At 33.5% G+C, this 27603-nt stretch overlaps 1 protein-coding gene and 1 long non-coding RNA gene across 2 annotated transcripts; one reads left to right on the top strand and one right to left on the bottom strand.

Annotated features, from left to right (window-relative positions):
- Nucleotides 1-10418: 10418 nt before the first annotated feature.
- Nucleotides 10419-12069, top strand: LOC136274189 (uncharacterized). Its single transcript, XR_010712523.1, has 5 exons — nucleotides 10419-10555; nucleotides 10852-10991; nucleotides 11185-11309; nucleotides 11415-11526; nucleotides 11680-12069. It is a non-coding gene; the product is annotated as an uncharacterized lncRNA (long non-coding RNA).
- A 1233-nt stretch (nucleotides 12070-13302) lies between these two features.
- Nucleotides 13303-15500, bottom strand: LOC136274171 (putative nuclease HARBI1). The gene is made up of 3 exons (XM_066080652.1): nucleotides 15004-15500; nucleotides 14329-14505; nucleotides 13303-13923 (listed from the first exon to the last, which is right to left on the bottom strand). The coding sequence occupies exons 1-3, from the start codon at nucleotides 15454-15456 to the stop codon at nucleotides 13405-13407; spliced, it is 1149 nt and encodes a 382-aa protein (XP_065936724.1). The 5' UTR covers nucleotides 15457-15500; the 3' UTR covers nucleotides 13303-13404.
- Between the last annotated feature and the right edge of the window lie 12103 nt (nucleotides 15501-27603).

Genomic DNA, 27603 nt, shown 5'->3' with positions numbered 1-27603 from the left:
TATGACAAATACAATTTAAAAATTGACTGTTTTATCTTTACATGAAATTATTTGATACATGTACATTCGTAAAATAATTTTCATTTAATGGAATATTTTAGTTTCAAATGATATACATGTAAATGCACATGATGGAAGAAAACCCTGAAATTTCTTTTTAAATCTGCACGTTCCGTTTATGAATTTACGATCAGCAGTTAAATTGAAATTAATTTCCTATAAGATAAAATTAATCAACTAATTGATGCATGCTTTCAATGAACAACTTTATTCAGTCAGGCAAGCTTTTTAAAAAGCTATTACTAGTTGATTTTACAGTATATAGGGTAGACATATTTAAATAGATATCGTTCGTCATTTATAAAATTAGCTTGGAAGCGCTTATGTTTAACACATGTATTTCAGCGTTTATAATAATGGCGAAATCCTTCTAATTATAATATACTTTAATCTACATTAATATTTACATGTAACCCATACCACCTTACATAATTATATTTTCTCACGGTCCTGGAAGTCCTACAGTGAAAAAGGGTCGAACCCCCACCCCCCCCCCCCCCCCCCTTGACCCCGCTCTAGATTCGCGCATGATTTATTTTTCATCAAAACGTTGGGATGCACGTTTCCGCACCTTCCGCACACTGGACGCTGACATGAAGTGAAGCTGACCTTCCTCCGTCTTCACTGCGGTTGAAAAGAATCTACATTAAATCGTCTTCATCATCTGTAAATTCTGAATCTATGGAAACTCGCTATTTAAAATGATGTAGTCGTTCAGGATCTGACTAGGATTCTCCAACCAAATATTACGGAGCACTCTCTTCCGTACATGACTTATACTGGGCCAAGCCTGAAATGATTCCATTGTTGTTGGACACAGCCTCAAAAAACTTCCAACAAGCCAACACGCACTTTAGCTTTCAGATTTCTTATAGTCTTTGCATGAGTTTGGTATGCATCAGCACCGAAAGTCTGATTCCAACTGACCATAATTTACAATTCGAAATTATACATAAAGCAATTAATGAATAACACAATCAAGGTTTAAATAACATATTATGCAGAAATGTAATGAAATCATTTATCAAACAACAATTGAGTATAAATCATGACATTTCATATACCAACAGGATTAATAACAGAGTTTCAATAAGCGCAGAAGTCATTTAAAAGATTAACTGTCCATCTCTGACTGCCTCAGGTGGGATAAAGGCTGCGCGAAATTTAGAACGTTTTTAAAACAAATGTCGAAATATGGGAAAAGTTTTTGTATCAACAAACACAAAATCAGAAAAAATAAGTTTACACAATAATTAAAAATAGTCCGAATGATTGAATTTCAAACCGTGACATGTTCATCATTTAAAAATTTAATCAATTTCTGTGTTGATGTTAAATAGCTATAACTATTCCTTTTAAAACTATTTAGAGTTACTAATACACCATTAATCTTTTGTCTGACGATGCTTAAGATTGGGAATATAAAGATTTATAATTATCAAAGTTTATACGGATATTGTGTATCAGATAACCCTGTCATGCACCGACCGTGGGAATCGATTCCTCGGCCGCGAGCGAGGGATCGCTTACGTAATGGCAAATACATAGAGCTCAGAATCACAGTTAATGCTTGCAGAACTTAACAGAAATGTCTTATCGTCCACGCATAAAAACTTTAAGAAAAACATGCATACTGTATAACGTTGTAACATTAAAAAAACAAACTATTTCAGTATTAATATTTATCTATGGAATTCAATGTGCATTGCTCGAACGAATGAGCTACGCGGACTCTGCATTGCCTGTTACGTAATGTATGACCGTTGCGCTTTACAGCCTGAATCTTAACAAAAGTTTTTCAAAAGTTCACATGAATGTTACATACCTATATAAAAAGTCACCGGACTTTTCAATTTCACACAGCGAGGGTTTTCATTTATTTATTGCGCTATCGTGCAACACCTACCACACGTATTGTTTTACTGGAACTGCATTTTCTTTCAATGCTTTAATTGAGAGTATTTAATTTAACTTTGAACACCATGCTAAATTAGTGCGTTAATTTTCTGGTTCGCCACCACCTCTTTCTTATTCTATTTTACAACTGATAAGATTAAGAACTACACTATTTTTGTAAGCCGATTTATTTCTATTAAATTCTGTATTGTATTTAATATTTTGAATACACAATTGGCCTTGCGTATCTGACAATAACTTATTCAATGCTAAATAAATTAAAATTACATCTGTTGTGTAAGAAAAAAGAGTGTGTTCTTGAAACAATATATGTAAACAAAATAAATACTGTAGTTATTATCCAGATTGAATGATGAACGTACAAAGGACCAATGAACATGTGTGTGATAAAGTAGAAGCACATGAAGCGAGTGTTATTAGACTTCCGCGGATCGCATGCATGTTAATTTTGCCGGGATCTTCACGGCCATAAGCGGGATATGGATTATATAATTGTGTACACAGAGCTCCGTGGCCATGTTCGCTTAAAATATTTGCAGTTTAATAACTTATTTTATTTAAACAATATATAACTATTTAACAACTTTGAAAATATACAAAGAGCCCCCTTTTCAATGACACATGTCACAATGTCATACATGTATTTACTGAAATATCTACCGTTTTTAATTATGAAGCTAAAGCAGATTAATTTCATCATTTAAAGATTTCATCATTTTTTGTGTTCGTGTTTTGTGTGCATTTTTTTTTTACAATTATTTAGATTTACTTACCCACCATTAATTTTTTGTCTGGCAATGCTTATGATTGAAAATATAAACATTTATATGTTATAGAACTTCTTTGTGAACCCATATATGAGAGACGCAAATCTTGTGTATGAGATAACCGCTGACCACTAGATAGTCCAGCCGCGACCAAAGTGACCGATTTTCTCGGCCGCGAGCTAGGGATCAGTTACGTAATGGTACAGAGATCAAAAACCAGGTTAATGCTTGCAGAACTTAATAAGACTGACATATAGCCGTCACGCAAAAACTTGAAGAAAATAATGTATGCTGTTATGAAACTTTTTCGAATGAATTAAACCATCCCGAATTCAATAATACATTTTCTGTGGTGAATTTATGCCCATTGTACACAATGGCTGAGATCATTTTAACACGATTTAAATGAGATTAAAATTTTTGAAGAATTTAAAATTCATCCAATCAATTCAAGAAAGATGACATCAGACGCAGAATTGTAAGCGCAACTTAGATATCATGTTTGAAAATTAGTTTGAGGTCATTTTAACGCGATTTAAATGAGATAAAAATATAAAATTCATCGAATCATTTCGAGGAAGATGTCATCAGACGCAGAATGGTAAGTGTAACTTACATATAATGTTTTGAAATTAGCCTGAGGTCATTTTAACACGATTTACTAAAATCTAAATTTTTCCAAAAATTTAAAAATCATCTAATCATTTCGAAAAAGATGTCATTAGACGCGAAATTGTAAGCAAAACTTAGATATCATGTTTTAAAATTAGTCTGATGTCATTGAAACACAATATATTTAAATTTAAAATTTTCAAAAAAAATAGAAATCATCCAGTCAATTCGAGAAAGATGTCATTAGACGCGGAATTGTAAGCGCAACTTAGAAGTTATGCTTGAAAATTAGTTTGAGATCATTTTAACGCGATTTAAATGAAATTAAAATTTTGAAAAAGTTAAAATTCATCTATTCAATTCGAGAAAGATGTCATTAGACGCAGAATTCTAAGCACAACCTTAATATTATAATTCAAAACTAGTCTCAGCTCATTTTAACACGATTTAATCGATTTTAAAACTTTCCAAAAATTTAAAATTCATCCAATCAATTCGAGAAAGATGTCATTAGATGCAGAATTGTAAGCTCAACTGAGGTATCATGTTTTAAAATCAGTCTGATGTCATTTTAACGCAACTTAAATGAGTTTAAAATTTTTGAAAAATTTAAGATTTATCTAATCAATTCGAGAAAGATGTCATCAGATGCAGAATTGTAATCGCAACTGAGGTATCATGTTTTAAAATTAGTCTGAGGTCATTTTAATGCGATTTAAATGAGTTTAAAATTTTTGAAAAATTAAAAATTCATCCAATCAATTCGAGAAAGATGTCATCAGATGCAGAATTGTAATTGAAACTTAGATAGCATGTACTAAAGTTGGTCTAATGTCATTTTAACACAATTTAAATGACTTTAAATTTTTTGAAAAATTTAAATTTCATCTGTCCAATTCGAAAAAGATGGCATTTGACGCAGAATTGTAAGTGCAATTTAGATATCATGTTTTAAAATTAGTCTCAGTTTTAACACGATTTAATTAAATTTAAAATTTTCAAAAAATTCATATTTCATCCCATCAATTTGAAAAAGATTTCATTAGACGAAAATATGTCTACTTCTCTAGTTGTAGTGCGTCAAAGTTTAAGTACTTTGGCCCCTAAAAATCCCTAATTACGTAATAAATGGGCGTGGCAATGATTTTCTCTAATAGATATTGGTTTTTCTCGTAATGCTAGTCTATCATGTCCTCTATCATTCCAAATTTCAGCTTTCTATTTTTTCGCGTTAAAATACATGTGTGGACAATGAAAACCCATCGAAAGTGTGTTATATATCTTGACCCCGGCTAGCTTCCGCATTCGGAATTTCCAAACCGTAATTTACCCTGTGCGGCTAGATTTGTATATCTTCTACCAATCTGTAAAATTTCAGCTTTCCCTCTTTACTCATTTTTGAGGAAATGCGTGGACAACAAATTTCGTCGAAAACGTGTCCTATATATTGACCCTGGCTAGCTTCCGTACTCGGAATTTCCAGACAATGATTTTCCTCGTGAGGCTAGACGTTCATGTCATCTATCATTTCGAACAATTTCAGCTTTCTATCATTGCTTGTTCTTGAGGGAATGCGTGGACAAGGAGTTTTCGTCTAAAACGTGTCTTATATTTTGAGCCCAGTTAGCTTCCGTACTCGGAATTTCCGGACAATCATTTTCCTCGTGAGGCTAGACTATCGTGTCCTCTATCATTCCTGAACATTTCAGCTTTCTATCTTTGCTCGTTTTCGAGAAGATGCGTGGACAAGGAGTTCTCGTAAAAAACGTGTCCTATATTTTGACCCCAGTTAGCTTCCGTACTCGGAATTTCCGGACAATGATTTTCCTCGTGAGGCTAAACATTCATCTCCTTTTTCATTCCTGAAAATTTCAGCTTTCTACCATTGCTCGTTTTTGAGGAGATACGTGGACAAGAACTTTTTTAAAAAATTACAAAATGGCGGATAAGTCCGAACCGGAAGTGATTTTTACAAAATAAAAAAAATGTATATAAGCTTTAGATGATAATAGATAAATGCTGAAAATTGTAAAGAAAAAAAAAAGTGAAAAAGAAACATTACAATAATAGAAGGGTCTTCCGCTGAAGACGGAAGACCCTAATAATAGGGAAAAAGAAACCTAAGAAAAACAATAAAGTCTTCCGTTGGAAATGGAAGACCTTAATAAGAAAAGTGAAAAAGAAACAATAGAAAAATAGAAGGGTCTTCCGCTGAAGACGGAAGACCCTAACTAGACACGATCTCGCTGCGAGCAACGAGGAGGTCTTCCGTCCGATTTTTAGAATATGGAATGACCTTACGCTTGACCTTCATCAACGAAACGTATCCGGAAAAGGAGGCGGGATCTATGAGTAATGGGTGAAAGACTATATATCCCTTTGGTGTCCTTTATTTGAGGGATCAGCTCCATTTCATTCATTTTAGTCAAAAGGTATTTTTGTGTACCACTAATAAGTATTTAGAAATTTGTTACCGTTTTTTAGATATATGGGAGAAATCGTTTTGATATCCGGTCCTAAAACTCCTTTTAGGGTCCAGATAAAAAAATATATATGGTTGTACATTGTTAAGCACAATATTTTGAGCATCTTTTGTTAAATATTGCTTTCCAAAGTTTTCCTCCATTTTGAGATATTGAGCATCAAAGCTTTAGACTTCTGGCCCCTTAAAATCCCTAATTACGAAACATAAGAGTAAATGATTGCAATGTACAGGTACATAACATTAGAATGAACATAATTGCTTCTATAACGTATCACAAAACATTTAACAGTAAAACGTTATCATTAAAAGACTTTAGAGCCCCCTCAGCCCCTTATTAGAAGGGCCAGCACCTTTGTCATGATTTCAAATGAAAGCTCTTGTCAAATAAAACACTTTTTGTTCAACAAGTAATTACAAATTTTGTACGTTCTTGAGATATCTTGAGAGGGTTGTGTTAGGGGCCAACCCTGTAGCTCCTTTTAGGGAACGCATACAGTGGTAGCAACGTTATTGTTGACAAACGACACGCACGATTCTGATACACGAACGATCACGCACGATACACGAACGATCACGCACGATACATGGACGATCACTAACTTACTGAATCTTCACGGTACACGAACAAAAACGATAAAACACGCAACCGAACGATTCTACACCATTAAACACGCAAAATCAGAATTAATTTTTAAGATTAGAATTAAGGAAACGTATTACTTTAATTTGTATTGCTTTATGTTTGTGTGTTAACGAAAAGCGGCTTGTACTTTAGTCATGCATTGTTTTGTATTTTACGAGTTAACACTTTCACATATCCATACAAAAATATAAACAATTCACACACAAATAATTTTTGTTGTCTCCATAACGAATATTAACTTCTATCATAAGTTAAAGAAAATTACGTGTAATAGAAATGAAGATAATGCATAAACTACACGAAATTATTTACATACGAGTTGACTGTTTATGTAATTTAATTCTCTTACGTACGATTTAATTATGCGGGATACAGGTAAATTGGTTACCTTGTTCCATATTATTTCGATTTTTTACATCCAATATTTTCATAATTTACAGTACATAATTGATTTATTTCTATTTATTCTAAGTTTTAAAGCGTTTAAATAAATTTTATTTCAAACAAATGTGTATACAATCTACTAGATAATAATGCGTATCTTATTCTCATTTGAAAGAAAAACGTTGGGAATAATCGTTTAGTTTATAACGGGGAATGGGTAAGCTTGGCCGCTTTCATTCAACGTGTCGCTTTTGCTAATATGAATGAAATTAATTGTCAAGACACAATCGATGCTTGATATAGGCTGATTATAAAATTAAGCAAAACTAACTCGACCGAACAAAGGATTAAATGAGCTATGGAAATAAAAAATGTATTTAACGACGAAAGAGAGAATGAATGTTAACAACTGTCAATGTTCTTATTTTAAAAAGTTTTAAATTCACATTATTCTACAAAAACTACTTGTCTTTGTATTAAGAATAAACCCTGGCATTCCGTAAACAAAGTTACAAAACGAAAAAACCGCACGATCACGCACGGTAAAAAACGCAAACCAATTTTCCTGATACACGCACGATCCCGCACGTTACACGAACGATCACCCACGTTACACGAACTATTTAACACGATTGGCTTGTCAATAATAACGTTGTTACCACTGAAACAAAGAAATTATAGTTGATTATTGTTAAGCTCAATATTTTGAGCATCTTTTGTTCAATATTGCTTATTCAAATGTGTTTTCATTTTGAGATATTAAGCATTAACGTTTTGGACTTCTGGCCCCTTAAAATCCTTAACTACGTAACATAGGAGTAAATGATTGCCATGATTAGGTTAATGACCTAAGAATAAACATAATTGCTTCTATAACGCATCACAAAATATTTCACGGTAAACAGTTATCATTAAAAGACTTTAGAGCCCCCTCAGCCCCTAATTTGAAGGGCCAGCCCCTTTTTCATGATCTGAAATGAAAGCTCTTGATTTAATTAAGTTTTTTTGTACTACATGTATTAACAAAATGCTTTGAAGAAAAGAGATATTCAAAGAAAACCAAGAAAAATCACGACGCCTTTTAATCTTAATTTTCAAGCTCGGGCGAGCTTCGGCGCTCTTTGAGATAAAGATGATTAATGACCATTAGACACTATTTCAGTCTTTCGTCTATCAGTCCTGAAAGGTTCAACTTCATATCTTAAATGGTAAAAGAGGAGTTCTCCGTACAAAATACCCCTATAAAAACTGATAAATCCACGATATCTCAAGACAGGAAGTGACGTCAACAAAAAAAATTTCAAACAAGGTTCAGATCAATACCTATCACAACTGAAAATTTGACGTAATCAGTTGAGCCGTTTCCGAGATATCGCGTGCACAAAATCGGTAAGAAAAAAAAATAATTATAGGGAAAAAGAAACCTAAGAAAAACAATAAGGTCTTCCGTTGGAAACGGAAGATCTTAATAATAGGGAAAAAGAAAACTAAGAAAAACAATAAGGTCTTCCGTTGGAAAAGGAAGACCCTAATAAGAAATCGTACGAAAACTATAAGGTCTTCCGTTGGAAACGGAAGACCTTAATAATAATAAGAAACAGTACGAAAACAATAAGGTCTTCCGTTGGAAACGGAAGACCTTAATTAAAAAATAAGACATTTTCCACACCGTTTGTTTAGGGGGTTATCTCAAAGTGTGTTAATCTTTAACATAGGACCCTATGGGATTTTGCTTGAAATGTATCAATTTTGCATATTTTTTACATTTTTTCAAAACTTCTGCCCTAGGGATTTCTTTTTCTGTTCTACATATTAAAGTTATTGCTAAAAGGCATCTAATGGTCAAATAAAAAAAAACCTTTTACCTCCTGGTTTGTTCCAGGGGTCTTATCAAAGTTGATTTTTGTATGCCCAATTTCCCAGATTCGTCAGATAATGGCTATTTTTTATTTGACAAAAGCGGAAAAGCTGATCTAAATAGTATTATTAAAACATTCAGACATATTTAAGTAATAAAAAAATATATAACATCACATATTAAGGGTCATTGATATAAAATACATGGTTACTGTCTGAAATATATGAATTTAGCTATATTTGGGCGGGTTAAGAAAACGTGACAGAAGGCTAGGCTTGCTGAACTCTCTTCACGTTTTCGACCCGAGCCCAAATATAGCTTATCCTTCGAGACATTTATGTTTATTCCACAATATAACATTATTTTTACGCATCAAACGAGATATTTTCAACAATTTTCGCTGAATATCTGCAGTTGAAACTATCACGCCATGGCGTCAACCAAGCAAAAAGATGACGTCACAATACAAATGAAACGCTGCGCGAAAGCGTGCGTACTCGTTCTGTACTCGGCCTCGTTAAGTGTCTAAACTGCAAGCTTTGTTTTAGAAAAAAATAATTATTTGTGGCCAGTGGGAACAATATTTTATGCAGCATTCGATATTGTAATCATTAAAGTCTAGATTTGAGAGTTAAATCTCAATGGGAGCTCAAAAAGTTATCTCCATGCAGTCACATTCATTTAACCATTAGCCTTTTCCTTGTCCTCTATCTTGTATTTTATCTGAATACTCAAGTACCCATGCAAGAATGTAAATATAAAATCTTCTACACATAATGTACATCAAGATGTCACTGCACATTATTTACAGGTTTTACTCTTCAAACGTTTATTAAGTTTGACGTTACTTCACTTTAAAAGTTTTAATTTACAGTATATATCAAATGAAAAAAATGACTGGATGGATACATGCAAATTTAGACTTAACAATTTGACATTAGCAGGACCTAGCTAATATGAGTCTTAATTTGATAAGTCAGTGCCCCAGCAACTGTAAAAATCAGCTGTAGCAAATCTTAAGAGCATATCTTTATTAATTTACGGTGGCATTGAAAGTGGGGGGGGGGGGGGGGGGGCTAGACTAATCCTCAGTAATCTAGACAAGCCAAAAAAAAAACCTGATTCCCAAAATCAAGAAAATCCTCATCCAAATTCTCAGTATTTCCACCTTTTTAGGTAAATGTAGGAATGATTATCTTTGCTGTGAGAAAAAATGGGGGGGGGGGGGGGGGGGGGAGTGGGGCTGAACCCTCTATGATGTCATGTGCCTAATGGTTAGGTCTAACTTTAACTGATGAAACAAATTAAAAATAAAATTTCAGAGTGCCTGTGGCCCAATCCTGTTATGTACATTATTTAATATTGTTTCAATGAAGAAAAAAAAAGAATGTGTATTAGTATAAAATGATGTAATATTCAAGTTATGGCTCTAACTCATTTTGTTTCTGAATACAAGTTTAATTTGGCCTGTAACTATACAGTTTATTCCCACTTAAAGAACAACAAATTCTTAAAGCACTTGTGGTCATTCTAAATCGGACTATAGGTCACCTTTAATTAATTTCTTTTGTTCTCTACCTTCCCTAACCACCTGTGCACCATTCCCACCTAGCCAAAACCAGTCACCTGTATAAATTTCAGAATTTTGGCTAGGTGGGAAGACACCAACTATACACATGTCCTTGTATATGGGCGAGTTCGATCACAAACCACGGTCACTGCATTTCGACTAAACTAAGATCGAGCTCACTTTAGTCGGTGGAAAATGAAACCGCGGTTAAACCAGCGGGAATACACTGGTCACGCTGGTTCAAAGATGGCGGAGAAAGGTGAGACCTGAGATTTTGCAGTAAAAAAATCGATATAAAATGCTTAATCTTAAATTTGAAGATGTAAATTTTGGTTTCATTTGTGTATATTACACGTGCTCTCTTTTTTATGGTATAATACAATTACCTATTGCAGTATTTCATAGAAATAAAAGATTATTTTATCTTATGATGGGTACTTGTGAAAAAGTGGTCCGAAGCCAGTCATAAATTTTTACTGACTTACTGATAAAAATTCAGGTGCTTGTGGTATACCTTGTACAAGTATACATTAATTTTTTCACATGTACTTTAAGATGGCAGATTCAGTTGAAGAGCGTAGATCCCACTGGACGTGTTACATCTGCAAACGAAAGGCACCTATTCATTCCCTTGATTCTTTGGAGACTCAGGAAAAGTCTAAGAAGACTGAAATATTTGTTGATGGTAATTACAGGTATGGCTATGCATATCATTATTAGTGACATAAGTGAATTTTCATTTTAAAAAATTATCGTTAGACTTCTTTCTTTAGAAGACGCTTAAGAGTAAATCTGCAATACTCTTTAATGTTATTATTCAAAAAGTAACAAGTGTTTTTTCAATGCTAAGTAATGAGAAAATTCACGCATCTCATTCTTTTTTATTAGGATTTATTTGCGGTGTCCATATTGTAAAGACTGCTTCCATGCACAGTGTGCTTTCTATGAGCTAGAACTGATTCTAACCAAAGAACTAACAGATACTCTTTGTGAGAAGTGTGCAACAAAACAAGGTATACATTTACGATAGAAAATGATTTTATAACTGGTCGTCACTGTATGCAAACTGTATTAGATTTGTTTGTACTTAGAATGAACACAGTTTTCTTGTATTCCAGATTAGAATGTCTACAGATCAGAGAACTCTTGTTCTGAGGAATAGTGATGGAAGTGAAAAGCGGGTGCGGTGCCAGACAGAAGTTGTTAACATGCTGCTCTCAAAGGAGACAGGTACATGAAATAATAGTTGGTTGGTATATAAATAACAATAAATCTAAAAAGTTAGATGTTATTGTTTTGTAGTAGATCAAAGTCAGTTAGGTATTCTTCACAGCCATTAAAAACACCTGCATTTAACTTGAATATTAATTTTTTTCACCCCAGATCCATCAGTCAAAAGCTTAGTTCTACAGTCTCTTCTGAATGAAGAAAAGTCGGATCTGCCATCCAGCTTTAGTAGATCAGATGACCAGCATTCAGCATCATCTGACACTTCATCATTCACTTCAGCATCATCGTCTAGATCGGAATCCCCTATTACTTGTGAAAATACCAGCAACACACACGTTTGGAAGGCAGAAGAAGAAGATGTTTTGGTAAATCTCAGGCATGAGAAAAATGAGAAGTTTTTAAAATCCAAAAACCATTCCATGTTGTGGAAAGACATTACTGCCCAACTTAAAGGTACTCTCCACTGTATTGTTACCCCTAATCAGGCAATGAACAAGTATTACAGTCTGAAAAAACGCTGGAAAGAAGTTGTTGATGCCCCAGACAGAAAGAGCAGTTTGATGAAATATATGGTACAAGAGAAAGTACAAAACCCACCATCACGTTAGACACTTTGGAAAAAAACCCTGAAAGACAAGGGCCTAAACAAGTCTTCAGAGCAACCTAAAAGGAATAAAGGTACAGCGAAAAGACGTTCAGACGTGCTGGAAGTACTAGAAAGACATAACAAACAATTCAATGACAAAATGGAGCAGATGCACACAGACAAAATGGCAAGACTAGACAGACTTTTAAATCTTTATGAAAGAGAAATTGAAGCAAAAGAAAGCTGCAATAAATAAATGATTTTTCGATATCGTTTTCATTAGACTAGTGCACATTTTACTGAAACTAAACATTTAGAAAATTTTATTTGAACACGAAGTAAAGTGACAAGTGACCTAAGTGATGAAAGCAGTAAAGAACTGTTTTCAAGTTTGAATGTTATTTGAAAAAAACCTGAATAATGTTAACAATTTAACATTGGTTTTCAGCATTTCCAGACTTCCCAAATGTCTTTTTTGAATGCAATGTTGTACTCTATTTTCTTTTTTGGACAAACATATTGTTGGTCGTATACTTGGGTTTAATTAATAATCGTTTTTTATGGAAGAAAACATCATTACACAAAGGTTTCAATTTTCTTCTAAATGTAGATTATCTGTCGTGTAGTTACACGTATTTCGTACTTTTGGTCTTAGATATGCATTTAAGAGACATAATTATATGTAATTTTATGTAATACACGAACTAGTTGATGCATGTCTGCATATAGTTTATGAATTATTATTTATAAGCTGTTCAGCAACAACGCTTCTATAAAGTTTATCAGCTTGAAACAAAACAAAGCTGCAATAAATAAATGATTTTTCAATATTTTTTTCTTAAGTGCACATTTAACTAAACCTAAACATTTAGAAAATTTCATTTGAACACTTAAGTTAAGTAACAAGTTGATGTGCGGACATTGATATTGTGATAATTAAGCTGTTATGTGTTTTTCTTGTGTTACAGATTACTTTATATTGTGCCAAATAGCAATATGTTGAAGTTTTGTTATTCATTTTATAAATAAAATGTTAAATTTATTAATCTGTTCATTTTTTTTTATCCTGAAGACATATCACAAAAATAATGTTTTCTTTAATATTAAAGTAAATACAAATGAGTAGTCAAGATTTTTTTTTTGTTGATGGTCGTAACTTTTATTGCATTTGACACAAATTATATTAAAATTTCAATTTGTTTTATATTGTTCTACAACATACCATACAATATGATCACTTGCAAATTGCAACTGAAAAAAAATTCAATACAATTATTTAGCCATTTAAGTTATCAGTTTAAGCTATTGACAAGCTGCAATCTCCTCACAATGCCATTGTGTCCATTTTGGTAAATGTTATCACACTGGCAGTCATTTGGATCTTGTAATTGTTCTTCCATGATGTAATCTTCAACTTCATCATCATTAAAGATGCACATGTTATGTAATATGCAGGCAGCCAAAATCATTTGGCAAATTTCTGTGGAGCTGTGTAACGGAATGTACTGCAGTCGACGAAACCGTCCTTTTAAATGGCCAAAAGCACGTTCGACAGCTTGTCGTGCACTTAACAGTCTTTTGTTGAAACGGACTTGCTGTGGGGTAAGATTTCCCAAGTTTTTAAACGGGGTTATTAACCAGTTCCTGAGAGGATATGCACTGTCAGCGAGAATATAGTGATCAACGAGAACAAGGTTTCCTGCCTCAGCCTCTGTGTATAAAGTGGAATGTCTCAAAACACGTGCATCATGGACACACCCTGGCCACCCAGCATAAATATTTGTAATTTTCATCTGGTGATCTACTACTGCCTGCAAAATATATTACATGTATATACATGTTATCAAGAAAATGTATGCAAAGGTGTGGAAAGCATGTTTTTTTACTGCTCTTTAAAAAAAATATCTTCATTTTAATAAGCATGGAGTTTATTTTAACATATACACCTTAAATTAATGTTTTTAGGTAATTTGTTTGAAAAATCACGAAAATATTTCATGATAAGTTAGATAGATATACATTGTACAACCATATATAAATACATGATGTGTATAGGATTATCAAAATGATGTCAAAAGATGAAAATGTGGTAATGGGATAAAACAATGGTACCATGATAATACCCAAGTAATTACTTTTTGCCAAGTTTAAGTTAACGCAAAGTTATGACATCAAAACATTTATACAAGCAAGATACTTTTACATTTGCTACTTACCTGTACTTGAATGGACGGAAATCCTTTTCTGTTATAAAAATCCCTTTCACCATTGAGGGCTGATGATAGTCTTATGTGCGTTCCATCAAGGAATCCAACTACCCCTCGAAGTCCACATATGTTCTCAACTTCTCGAGAGATTTCTTTTTGTCGCTCAGCATTTGGCCAGCAAATCACCTTTAAATAGAACCATTAATTAAATAAAGTATACAATCAATATAAATTACAGGTTCTTGACATTTGAAATCAATAATTGAAAATCTATACCCATTCATTGAATACATGTGTGATATGAACGTATTATTATTTGATGGAATAAGTTAAACTCTTATGATGTATATTATGCCTTGTTAAAATATATGCAACAAACATTTGTGCTGATCTATTTAATGTGTAGCACACAGCAGCTGCTGTTTATCTTTTAGTATATCATATAAAATTCTAATTTACTTATCACACGTACCTTTATGCTCATAGGCGTCAGAACCCAGGGGGGGGGGGGGGGGGTGGGCTAGGGGGGATAAGTTATACAACAACCAAAGACAGTTTTTTAAACATCTTTTAGCTTGTCATTATTTTTTGATAAGTCTAGCCCCCCCCCCCCCCAACACTTTCAATTGCTTCCGACGCCACTGATAAGCAAGAATATTTTTTAAATTTAAGTGAACTACTTACCCTTGGTTTTAACTCTTGAAGTGCATCCAACACTCTCATTACAACTGCATGAACTGTTGATTTTGACAAGTTGAAAATATGAGCTAACTCTCTCATTGACGACATATTTGACAGGTGCCACAGACAAACAAGGAGTTGTTGTGGAGGTTCTATGGCGTTGTATGGCCCATATCCATTTAAAAGTAAACTTCCATATATTTCCCGAAGAATAATTTCAAACAGGTTTCTACTAACACGATAGTGTACACGAAAGTCATCAATGTTTTGTGGAAGTCCAAATTCGGTAAACACTGTTTCCATATAGCTAGTAATTTTTGGGGTCCATTCTCTCTTCCTTAAAGACCAATATCTATCCGTTTGATGACGAGCAAAGAAATAAAAGTAATCGTCTTCTTCTTGTAAAAACTCCAAAAGAGGTATTTTCACTTTAAGGATCGAAGAAATTTCGGCCATGTTTACAAACCAAAGTGAAAAAACTAAACTCAGTTCGATCACGGACATGCGCAATAGCACTTACCATACTAAACATTAGTTGGTGATCGAACTCGCCCTATATATACATGTCCTATGTTGATTGCAAGGTGCTAATCATTTCACACCTCAAGGACTTTCCAATGTGTATGGTTTACCTGTATAACTCTATTCTATGTTATTTGCAAGGACTCACAGTTTCACATTTCTTTTTTTATACAAACTTAAAGACATATTGTTGACAACACCTGCATGCAGAATAAATGTAGATATGTCACTTGTTGAGAAGCATGTCTAAGTGAAATGTTTATATTCTCTCTGGATATCCCCTTTTTAAAAAAAGCTACTGTACTCACAGTTTATCATGAAAAACTAATGGAAATAACCTTAATCTTGAATTTACTTGAGATTATTTTATCTAACTCTCTCAAGTAAGGGATATGCCAATATAGCTCGATCAGCAGTGATTGTCAAGCAAATCTTTTATATGAATTACCAGGGACATAAATAACATTAATGTCCTGCAATATATATGTCATAAGAAATGGATATTTCTATATTTACGTACAGATTTTGTACATATTTAAAAAAAAAACATGCACCTTCAGTATTGTTACTACTTATTGATTTCAATAAATCATTGGGTGTACAAGCTCAATTTGAGCTTCATATTTCTGTTTATAACATAGGTATAAATGAATTAATATCAAAAATCATTATTATGTAAGGATATAATTTCATAGACAATTTAGTTGCAAGAAAAACTTTTAATTATATCAAATAAAGAGAACAGACCCACTTTCAAATAAATATTTATAATATCAAGTTATCTATTATTCACAACAAATAATATCAATTTGAAAAACTGTAAAGAGGAAATAAAGATTGAATGAATCAAATGTAGGCTAATTAGTCTGTGACATTCAGTCATTATGTTACCATTTACCCTCTGTACCTTAGTGACTTACAATTATCTTTAATAATTTGCTACTTTCATTTTCCAATGCTTTTACACTGTACCCTCCTTGTAACCATTTTTCTCCTTAAAGATACTAGACTTTGACCCGTGCATGCACGGGTTAAAATTGCATAACGGACATTTCCGAAATAGGTACATCGACACACCTTATTATTGACATTTACATAACGAAGCTATAAGCCTACAAAATGCCTTTAATTTCACTACACTTTCCTTTTTTTTTTTTGAATAATCTGTGTCTCGGGAAAGGCCCTCATCACAGATAGAATGCCCGTAGTGTAGCAGAAAATTGCAGAATCGCTCCGGAACGCTTTTGGAGAAAGTTAATGAAGTTGCCATGAAAATAACAGTCAAATTCATCACAACAATCCTTTTTGAGACTGCAAATACCTTTCAACTACAAATTTCAATCCATAGAATGGAAGAATTCAACACCTTTTCACCAATGTACACGTATTTGCTTTGTAAAACTGGGTCAGTAGGACATTATTTTTTTATGATAAAACATATTCTATCTTCTTCACTCTCCTAACAAATATAATGTAACTTTTTTGCATGTAATCAAATATTTTTTGTCATCACGAAGACAAAAGTAAGTACTTAGTTGAAATGTACATGTATATTTGTTATTTTATACTTTCTCTCATAAGAAATCATTAATAAATATGAACAGAATATATAGCAAAAGTCCAATGAAAATTTACCCGTATTTCTGAGTTTATTCATGCAGATGTGATATTGTGGAAACATAAACTAAAGGTCCCGTTAGCGTGAATGTTTTGCGCAAGCGCAAGATTGTAAAATCCAAAAAATCTAGGTGATTTCCGGGATTTTTTGAGGAACTTTCGTTGAGTTTTAATTAGCGAAGCTTAACTGAGGAAAAATAAAAACAAATTGGTAATCTTCAAGTACCAATGACGTTTAAAATATATAAAACAAAAGACAGTATTCTTCCGATTTCTGGGTATTAAAAACCAAAAATTCGAGTCTATTATTTTAATATAGTAGTATAGATAGAAATGTACCCTAGGGTACAAAATTATCACCTGAAAACATAGTCCCTTTTTGTAAACAAAGCTTTTGTTTACATTTTGAATGTTGAAGTGAAAATACCAGTTACGTTAATCGTTAGGAACTGGTTATGTATGCTGAAAATGAATAAAAAGATAGACAAATCAGCTAGAAAAAGATTTTTACTGGTATATTGAACCTATGTAAACAAAAACAGTTACATGATGAAGAATTGTGAGCCCTGTATCTTGCTTAAAACTCATCGACTGGCACCAACATTTCATTTGATCATTAAAAATACATTCCATTACATTGTAAATAATAAAAACAGAAAAATAAAATTTGACCAAAATCGTGATTAAGCCCCTTTAAATACTGTAGAATCATTTTCATTCGTGGTGAGGGAATATTGGTTGGTGGCCAAAATTTACTAAGCTAAATTAATAAACAAATGATTGTGTATTGGGTTGTGGAGATGTACATTCGTGGGCAAGGGTTACCCACGAATGCCACGAACATTGGTCAGCCAATAATGATTCCTCAGTATTATAGTTTCTCATTACTCTGATATGTAAAATAAACATATAATATAAATTACCAATATTAGGCAAATAAGTACTGATGCATATGGGTATATACAAATAATTTTGTCTGTCTTCTTTTTAACATACAACTAATTGCCACTTGTACATGTATTCACTATTTATTGAACATACATGTACCAGCTGCACATTATTTACATGATTGTACCATCATCCTGCAGCTGCTCTTGCTCTTTGATTGTCGTTAACTGCCAAAGTTGGGTCAAGGAATTGATTGGATGTAATATGTATAAAAAAACTAACATAAAAAACAATAATTAAATATATACATGTAACTGTGCTTTATTAAATGTATACCTTATCTTCCCATGGCTTCAAGTTCCGTGTAGATGGACCTCTTTCAGTCTTTTTCAGATCTCTTCTCCTCTCTGCTTTTATGTTTCTGGTTTTGCCTTGAATGTCTATCCACCTCTTTTTAATACTTTTTACATCTCGTTGCGTAGAGCTGCAAGCATTTACACTGAAAAAAATAATGCATGCACGTTTAAAATATGAACGATACCATCTAACGGTACTTACCTCTTGCTTTCCTGATCCGATAATTCACGCGGTATTCATAAAAGACATAAGTCTTCGAAGCAGATATAAATCGCTGTATTATAAATGCATTAAATTCATTTTATATCGGTTACAGCTTAAAAACACATCAAAAGCGCAATTCAATCCAGCTTTACGCAACCTTACTTCATTTTGTGAAGGAGGTTAACGGGATTTCCCCGATTCGATTGGTTAATATTTAGAGTGTAAAATTATAAATTCCAAACAATGCCGACGGCTTTAGCAAAGATTTATCTTTATTTTGAAAAATCAATATTGCCAAAATCAATTACATAGTGAAACTATATATTTGTCATATTTCTCACATAGGAAAAATATCTATACTTATTTAATGCAATTTTATATGTATGATATCTCTTCTTTTCTATTTAAAAACTTCGGCACAACCCTCCCTTTAAAAAGAAAAGGAACATAGGTGAGGGGATGGAAACACAAATATAAATTAAAAACGTTTTTAATTCAAAATGACCTAAGATTTACTATGGTATCTCTTTAACATAACGTTATATGATTTCCGAAAAATATGATATACCTTCCAAACACTTCTTCCCATGCGTTGGCTTTTTTCTCTGTGGTAATAACAGGAGAAAAACATCGAGACAGTCGCTAACACACACTCAGCCAGGGCAGATATTTCTTCCTGTTTCCAATTTTTTCTTCTCGTCTGTTCGGAAATATACCGTCTGCGCATCATTGCGTCTTGGTTCGCACGGTATCCAAGTTGACTTTCATACATTAACAGTTCCTTTATGACTTACGAGAAAAGTTGCGATTTAGGAGTTACGACATGCAGTAAGGACGCATTCATAATACGGTTAGGAATATTTAAGACTTATGACTTACGAATCTTTGTTAAACGGGCCCCAGATTATCTGTTTTGAAATGCCCCCTCTACCATTTCAGGTTTCAATACACATCCCAAAATAGAAAGTCTAAGGAGATTTTGCAGTGTATCAGCCATTGAAAAGCCCGGATGATAACGTTGAAAAATTGCGCGGGCTGTCCGGAGTACTTCCGAGTGGAGAAAAGATGTAAACATTTCCAGTTATAAATATCCGTTAGGAATTTGTTTTCGTTTCTGTGAACTTTTATGAGTAAATAATGAAAATTGTTCATTGAAAATATCATGGATATATTACATTTTATCGATTTCAACTGTATATGTGTATTTTTATTAAAAATTATTGAAGTGGTGGAAGCAATAACATGGGACAGATTGTAGTCTGGATTTTCTATTCATATACGCCTTTTCGATAAGGCTCGCTTCGCTCGCGATTTACCTAAGTTGCCTCATCAATTTCATAATATGAAGTGTGTGCATACTGTGGAATCATTTAGTTTCGCGGGGGGGGGGGGGGGGGGGCAATTTTCGTTGATTGTGTGTTTTTCGCTTGTTCGTGGGGATCTTATTTCGTGTATTAGCCAGTTTTCAGTTTAAATAGGTAAACCAATCCTTTTATAATAAGTTTTTGTTGAGGATGTTAATTCGTTGGCGAGGGCTACCCATGAATACCACGAAAATTCAGCCACCACGAATTTTAATGATTCCCTAGTAAATATGAATAAACAAAAAAACCATCCTTTTCAATTTTTTATCCAAATCAGTTTGTAAATTTGATCTGCATCATATTAAATCCAAGGTCATATTAGCTCAAAATATTCACTTCACCATGGGACATAAAGTAACAATGAATTACAGTTTTTGTAAGGTGATTTTTCCTTATCAATAAAATGTAACATATGTGCGTATTCCTTGTGATACTGTAGAAGTACTTTTGTTCGCGTGATATTTATTAACGCTATGAACGCGGGCACAAATTGTCCGCGGAATTTTTTCCTAGTGTACTTATAGTGCATTTTGGAATTGCATTACATGAATAAGAATACTTGTAATCGGAAGTTACTACATTATAGAACACTTGCATATACGTGTACCCACTACATTATAGAACACTTGCATATACGTGTACCCACTACATTATAGAACACTTGCATATACGTGTACCCAATGTATATCGTTTTTATCTATGAACTGTCAAACAAATTTGTATTAAGAATTCACATAATAAATAATTTAATCTCCTAAAGATTTATATGTAAGAGTTGCCTCTCTTGTACTTACTGACGTGAAAACAAGCGTTCTGAAAACGGGGATTTCGGTCAAGAAAACATTATTCTGATTACAAAATTTAATAAGAAAACTGATGCGAGGAATCGATTTCTCTAATTCGAAAAACATCATATTTTTCTAAACACTTCCGTTAATAACTGTGTTGAGTTCTATTAATTGTGGTGGTCGAAATTACCCCGGTTTACCCGAATGGAGATGGAAGTTTGACATTTAAGTGATTGTCTGAAAATGTACTCTCATGCTTCATGTCCGAAAATTTAGTTTAAAAAAGTCTTGATTTTTATGGTTTTGTTATTTTATCTCTTTTCTGAAAAAAAAAACTTCTCAAATTATGTAGAGCAAATAAAATTAAAATTTACAAGAGCTTCGTTTGATATCAAGAAAAAGGGATTGTTCTTCAAATAAAGCTCTTCCATGAACTATATATTAAAGCTCTTCCATAGGACTTTACTTTGAAATATTTTGTAAAATGGTAAAGAAGCAAGAATATTCATCTTACATAAATGAAATGTCATTTTTAGAAAGTGTAAGTTAAAATACTTTACCCGTAAAGTTGCACTGGTGTCAACGTTTACTGACCGAGATACTCTAAAGGTATCTTTGATATTCTTGCTGTCCTCTAACGCTGTTAACAACGTATTCAAGTATGATGATTTTCCTGCGCCAGTCTCACCAATCATTGTGATATTTATGTAATGCACATCAGGCGTAATATGGTTTTCAAACTCTCTCAATAAATTTGCATATTTGGTAAAAACCTACAGAAGAAAAAAAAAGAAATAGATGGACAGATAAAGAGAAATAATGCATGAATTAGGTAGAGATAATATGTCTTTTATATAACAAATCATATAAAAATATACCTTGTCATTTAGTTTCAATGGAAGCCCTCTCCACGCAGATCGTGAATATGCTACAATATATAATAAATGACATTGTAAAACGAGGCGAAGGGTAAAAAAAACTAGACAATATCTCGTTGCGAGCAACGAGGAGGTTTTCCGTTCAATTATTAGAAGGTGATACATGTACATGTAGGATACCATCGAATTTGATATTTGATAACAAAACATGCTTTGAAAAAAGGTGTTGAGTACTAATTAAACTTTATAACCTCTACCCCGTAAAATTGGTAAAAAGGTAAACGCATGAGAAAATCATTGAATTTTAGGATATATAAACGTATTTATTTGTGTTTATAACCTCTCGCAAAATATCCCTCAGTAAAGGGCTATAGACAAAAAAAACAACTTTAGAGTCCTTCGCGGTCCCCTGTTTTTGAAATTAAATTAAAAATTCATTTAACTCTTTACACATTTTGTTCAACTAGTGTTAAGACATTCGTAACCGTTCTTGAGGTATATGGGAAAAACGTTTTGGTGGCCGACCCTTCATCTCCTTATAGGGGCTATTGAACAAAATTTTGAAGATTACATATTATTCAGTTCATCATTATGAACCTCTTTTCTTCTATGCTGCATTTCAAAATCGTTTTCCTTTCTGAGAAATGGGTGATCAAAATTTTTGACTTTGGTCCCTAAAACCCCCTAATTGCTTTACACATGATAGAATCATTACAGTGCTTGAATACATAACTGTAAGATAAACATACTTGCATCTATTACCTTTCACAAAATATCTCTCAGTAAAGGACTACAGTTGAAAGACTTAGGAGCCCTTTCGTCCCCTATTTTAAGGGGCCAGCCCCTTTTTCTTGATATCGAGTAAATGGTCTTATAAATAGAATCCTTCTTTACATTACATGTCTTCACAAAATAATTTTTAGAAAAAAGATTACTAAAGAAAACCAGACAAAATTACGACTTTTTTAATTTTCGGGTCCAGGTGAGCTCCGGCGCCTTTCAAGCTAGATCTAAATGAAAATAAAATTACAAATCTACAATCCTTTGTCTACTATCCATTAAAGTTAAAAACTCAATATCTGTTATCGTTTAGGGGGAGGCTACCCCTCTACTAATTGCTCAAACGTCAATGTCTCAAAAACGGAAATGATGTCACCATTATGAAACAAAACCTATATGGTTTAGATCACTATCTATTAGATCTGAAAGTATAATGAAAATCAGCCGAGTCATTGTTGAGAAATTGCGTTCACAAAAATTGTAAAAAAAGAAAAATTAATAACAGGGGAAAAATCGTGCGAAACCAATAAGCCTTCCTTTGGAAACGAAATACCTAAAAATGTTAAATACATGTATGTTCTTATAAAGGTTGCCATTCTGATAAAAAAATAATCTTCCAAAACTTACTTTTATGCACCTTTGAAGTTATGAGAATAAAATAACCTTCAATGGGGTATTTAAGAACATTCAAAAAATGAGAAGAGACATGTAAGTTTGGTTAAAAATGATTTAAATACTGACAACAAGACCTTCCACATGACTAAATGAAAGATAATTGCTTGTTATTTCGCCAAACATATGCATTCAACTGTCATTATAGATGCAGTAGATATAATTGGCAGTGCAAAAACACATTTGATGTTTGTTTGTTTGACCATCAGAGATCAACCAAGGTCACCCAAATAACAAAGCATTGCAAAGGTGCTTCGTGAAAAGGTAAAAGTAAAACGCTTCTGAATCAAATTTTAACCCGGCTTTTTTGGAATGGCTACGTGGCGCTTTGTGACGTTATGACTTGAATTTTGATGTCACTTAGCAAAGTTTTGACGTTTTGGTTTATAGAAACATTGTTCATTATTATAACTAAAAAGTACAAGTAAATTTATTTTTGTATCCGTAAGATTCACAATACTGAATAAAACCAAATGTTTTTACAATTCAGACACTTGTTTTCTTCCAATCGGTCCAAGTCTGCCCCGTGGCACTGAACGTAGATACAAGATCGGCCCTTTGGCACATAAATGGTTAAAGGCCGAGGTTTGGGTATAAATAGCAGCCAATCGGGGAAATGGTGGGGAATATGATTTTCTTGCCACTTTCAGATTTCAGAAATTTGAAATATCTCTCAATTAGGTTATCTTTAGACTGCAATAGTTGCAAGGCAACTCACCCACAATCTTAGAAACAGAAATATGATTTCATTGTGTTTGTTTTATTTTTAATTAGTTTTTATTTTTGAATTGAAAAACTGAATCAGAGCTAAATTTTGAATTCTGTCCAAGTGATTAACAGGAAGAGGCGGAACAAACTTTGTTATTGTTTACATCGGATGCTGACTCATAGCTTATATATAGTTCCCACCAAGACGAGAGTAACCTTCCTGCAGATAAAAGAATTGCCTTATCTCAATGTAAACATATGTTGAAGTTAATCCACAATGAATCTGATAATACTGTTTATGACTAAGACAAATAAATTTAATTAATCTTGGAGATTAATTTTACGTAGATTTAGTGGCACAAATAAGCATGATATACATGTATTTACAACATGTACAAAGTCTGTTAAAACTCCCACACTCCTCAATTCATTAATCAGGACTATCAACTTCCCCATTTTCATCTTCATTTGACCCCTTACAGTTGACCCCAGCCATTTTACCGCCATCACACTCATCCTTATGTACCGTAACTGGAATTCCCGATCATAAATCCTTGAAAAATAATTTTTTCTCCTTGCACTAATGCAAATTCCTAATTCTGTTTAGCTGTCGGTTAATCCCTTCAATTTGCATTATCTTGGAATATTTTGAATTGTTTATACTTGAGCAATGTTAGCACTGTTTACAGAACACAAGTCTCTAATTGATGCAAAGGCGCGAAAACTGGTCTCCCTGCATGAAGTCATAAAGATAGCAAAAGGCTTACTCATGGGACATTTGAGAGGTAAAAGTCGGGTCTCAGCATCAATTCATTGGATTTTTGAAACTGAAAACTGGCACTTTCACCCCCATCCCCCCAAAAAATTACAAATTAAAAGTATAATGATGAAGGGAAAACTCGTAGCTTTTATTCATTTATCTTTATTATGCATTGTTAAATTTGGATTTTTTTTATTTCCGCCATTACCTCCACCCCTTCATTACCTCCACAGTAGGGTTTCAAATTTTGCATATAACTTTTAGTATCGATCAGTTTCTTGGAATGTGAAGATGGCGAATAACCAGACCAAGAAATCACCAAACTTTAGAATCGAAATTCAAAGTGATGCTGAATTTAGAAAATTTATTCAGGACAGAATGCAACAGTGAAAAATGTGTTGACCGCAGCGAGAAATAAACCTGCAACAAAATTAATGTTGCAGCAGAATCATCAATTTCCAATGTATGCCAACTTTCTGTTGCTCATTCAAAACTTTGTAATGGGAAGCTTACAGTTTTGAAGAAAAACAATGAAAGGTCATGTTATTTCCATTCGGTTTCAGTGCAACATTGACAACAAGTGCAACAAGAGTCATGGATATCTTTGGTCTTCATCTCCTTACCTGCCAAACAATGAATATCTTGTAAACCATCGAGTCAATCATGGATATCTCTGTAGTAAAATGCTACCCTCCCATTATACAAGATTCTCTAATGGCGCTGGAATGGGGTGCACCAAAAAGCAACGAAGAAATTTTTTTCTTCCAAAACTACAAAGAGGTGGCTGAGCAGATGTATAAGTATTCCACTCAGGATGCTCTCTATGCAGAGATTGGCACTTATGAGAAGTTAGATGGAATAAATTTTGTTACAGATGCAAGACATGCACTGGCGTCGGAAGCAAATTGAAAGTGGGGGGCTAGACTAATCCTCAAAAATATTGAGAAAAAAGTAATTCCAAAAATCATGCGGGGGGGGGGGGGGGGTAGTATGCTTCTGAATCCAACTTCTCAATCTTTCAAGGTTAATTTAGGAACAATAATCTTTCCTGCGAGAAAAAGTGGGGGGCTGAACCCTCTATCATGCTATGCTTCTAATGGTTAGGTATAACTTTGCAAAAAAAGTGGGGGAGCTAAGCCCCCCCCCCCCCCCGGTTCCGACGCCTATGACATGGATGGCGCAAAATGCAAAAGATAGTTCTGTTGTCGCATTTGGGGAAAATTCACACAAAGTTATTGACTGTGTCCATGTAACAAAAGCCCAGGACCCGGTATCTCAGCGACACGAAAAATATGGCACTGTAAAAATATATGACCACTTTGCAGAACAAGATGTTTCAATCAACGTACACTCACATGACCGAAATCTAAGCATAAACAAATTTGTCAAAGATAGGAGGGAAACAACAAACCAAAATGATCTTTAGCATGCAGTGGAATCCCTGAAAAAGTCCATAAACAACATATCCGCAGGTACGAAAAAATCTGAAGGATGGACATGGAGTGAACAACTCATCGACAAAACATAGCCAATAGCAACCCATGTTCACTGGGCTATTCGACATTGTGAAAAAGATCCTGTCAAATTACGAAAGTACATGAATAACATCATTCCACATTACGAGAATAATCACATCAAATGTCACCCTGCATCTAAGTTCAAGATGGATACAAATTATGAGCCATCACGGATAGTTTTGACAAGCAAGCACGCAAAAAAGTTGCTTGATAAAACTATCACAGAGGGTGTCATATACAAATATCCCCAGGATTATGTTCTTGGAAAAGACACATTTTATGTGAAAGTTTCAACAATGTTATGAACATTTTTCAAGACAAGAGAATTTTATTTGGAGATGACCAGTACAGATTTCGTTCGTTGTAAGTTTGCCGTGTGTCACTGGAACGAGAATGTACACAGGGAGTTTACATCAGTGCACCGGCCAAACAACCCCAATGCTCCAAGAAATGCAAAGGGAAAGAAAGTGTACAAGAAACAGACTTTCACTTATAGATCAACAATTTGGAAGCAGTTTATTGAAACAATATACTGCCATCATTCTGGCATACATTTAATTTACTAGTCAGTATACATGAAGTGGTATTTTGTTGTTGTTATGCACATGGTATATGTAATTGAGAATACTGAGAAATTTTAAGTATCACACATTAATGAAATTTATAACAATTAAAAATATCTCTGTTAAAAATTATCTTTGTCCATTTGACTATGTTGTCCCGATTTATCTCGGCAATAAATTTGAGAAATTGACATTATCCTCAAAATCAAAACTTGTGAAGATTTATGTTTTCACAACAATTGTATAACCTGTGTATAAATCCAACAAATTTTGGATTTTATCGATAGTTAACATTTTTTTTAATAGTTTATTGAAAGTATACATGTGTTTCATCATAATTACATATTATTAATTTATAAACATTGACGAACCATAAATACTGGAGATTCGTTGTTGTTAACGTTGTCTATAAATCCCTTAGCAGGCAGCACTGCATGAAGCCCGGCTGCTCTGTAACACGTGCTTAGCTATTTCTATATATGATGCTAGAGATAAGACCGCCCTAACACCATATAGGCTTAATTGCTTCCCCACCGGAAAATAAAGTAGGTCAACCTCGGCCTTTAAATGCATATATGAGATTCCTCGACTAGTTTGTGTATGAGCCTTATACTATCGTTACCATTAAGGCCTATTTGGTTCTAGTTTCTTGATATTACATGAAATGTCTCATAAATATAAACATATTTTGTTCAACAAGTGATCTAAAATTATTGACCATACTAGATAAATCTGAATAACTGTCTTTTAGGAGCCGTCCCTCTAACTCCTTATCGGGGCCACCAGCAAAAAGAATTTGGTAGCATATTGTTGAGAACATTATGCTGAACACCTTTTATTGTCAATGCTTTTTAGCTCACCTGAACCGAAGGTTCAAGGGAGCTTTTCTGATCACCCGTCGTCCGTCTGTCTGTCTGTAAACTTTTCACATGTTTGACTTCTTCTCTAAAACCACTTGGCCAATATTTAACCAAACTTAGGACAA

The sequence above is a fragment of the Magallana gigas genome, chromosome 1 (genome assembly GCF_963853765.1).
Source record: "Magallana gigas chromosome 1, xbMagGiga1.1, whole genome shotgun sequence".
NCBI lineage: Eukaryota > Metazoa > Mollusca > Bivalvia > Ostreida > Ostreidae > Magallana > Magallana gigas.
This window is presented reverse-complemented; position numbering and strand designations above follow the sequence as displayed.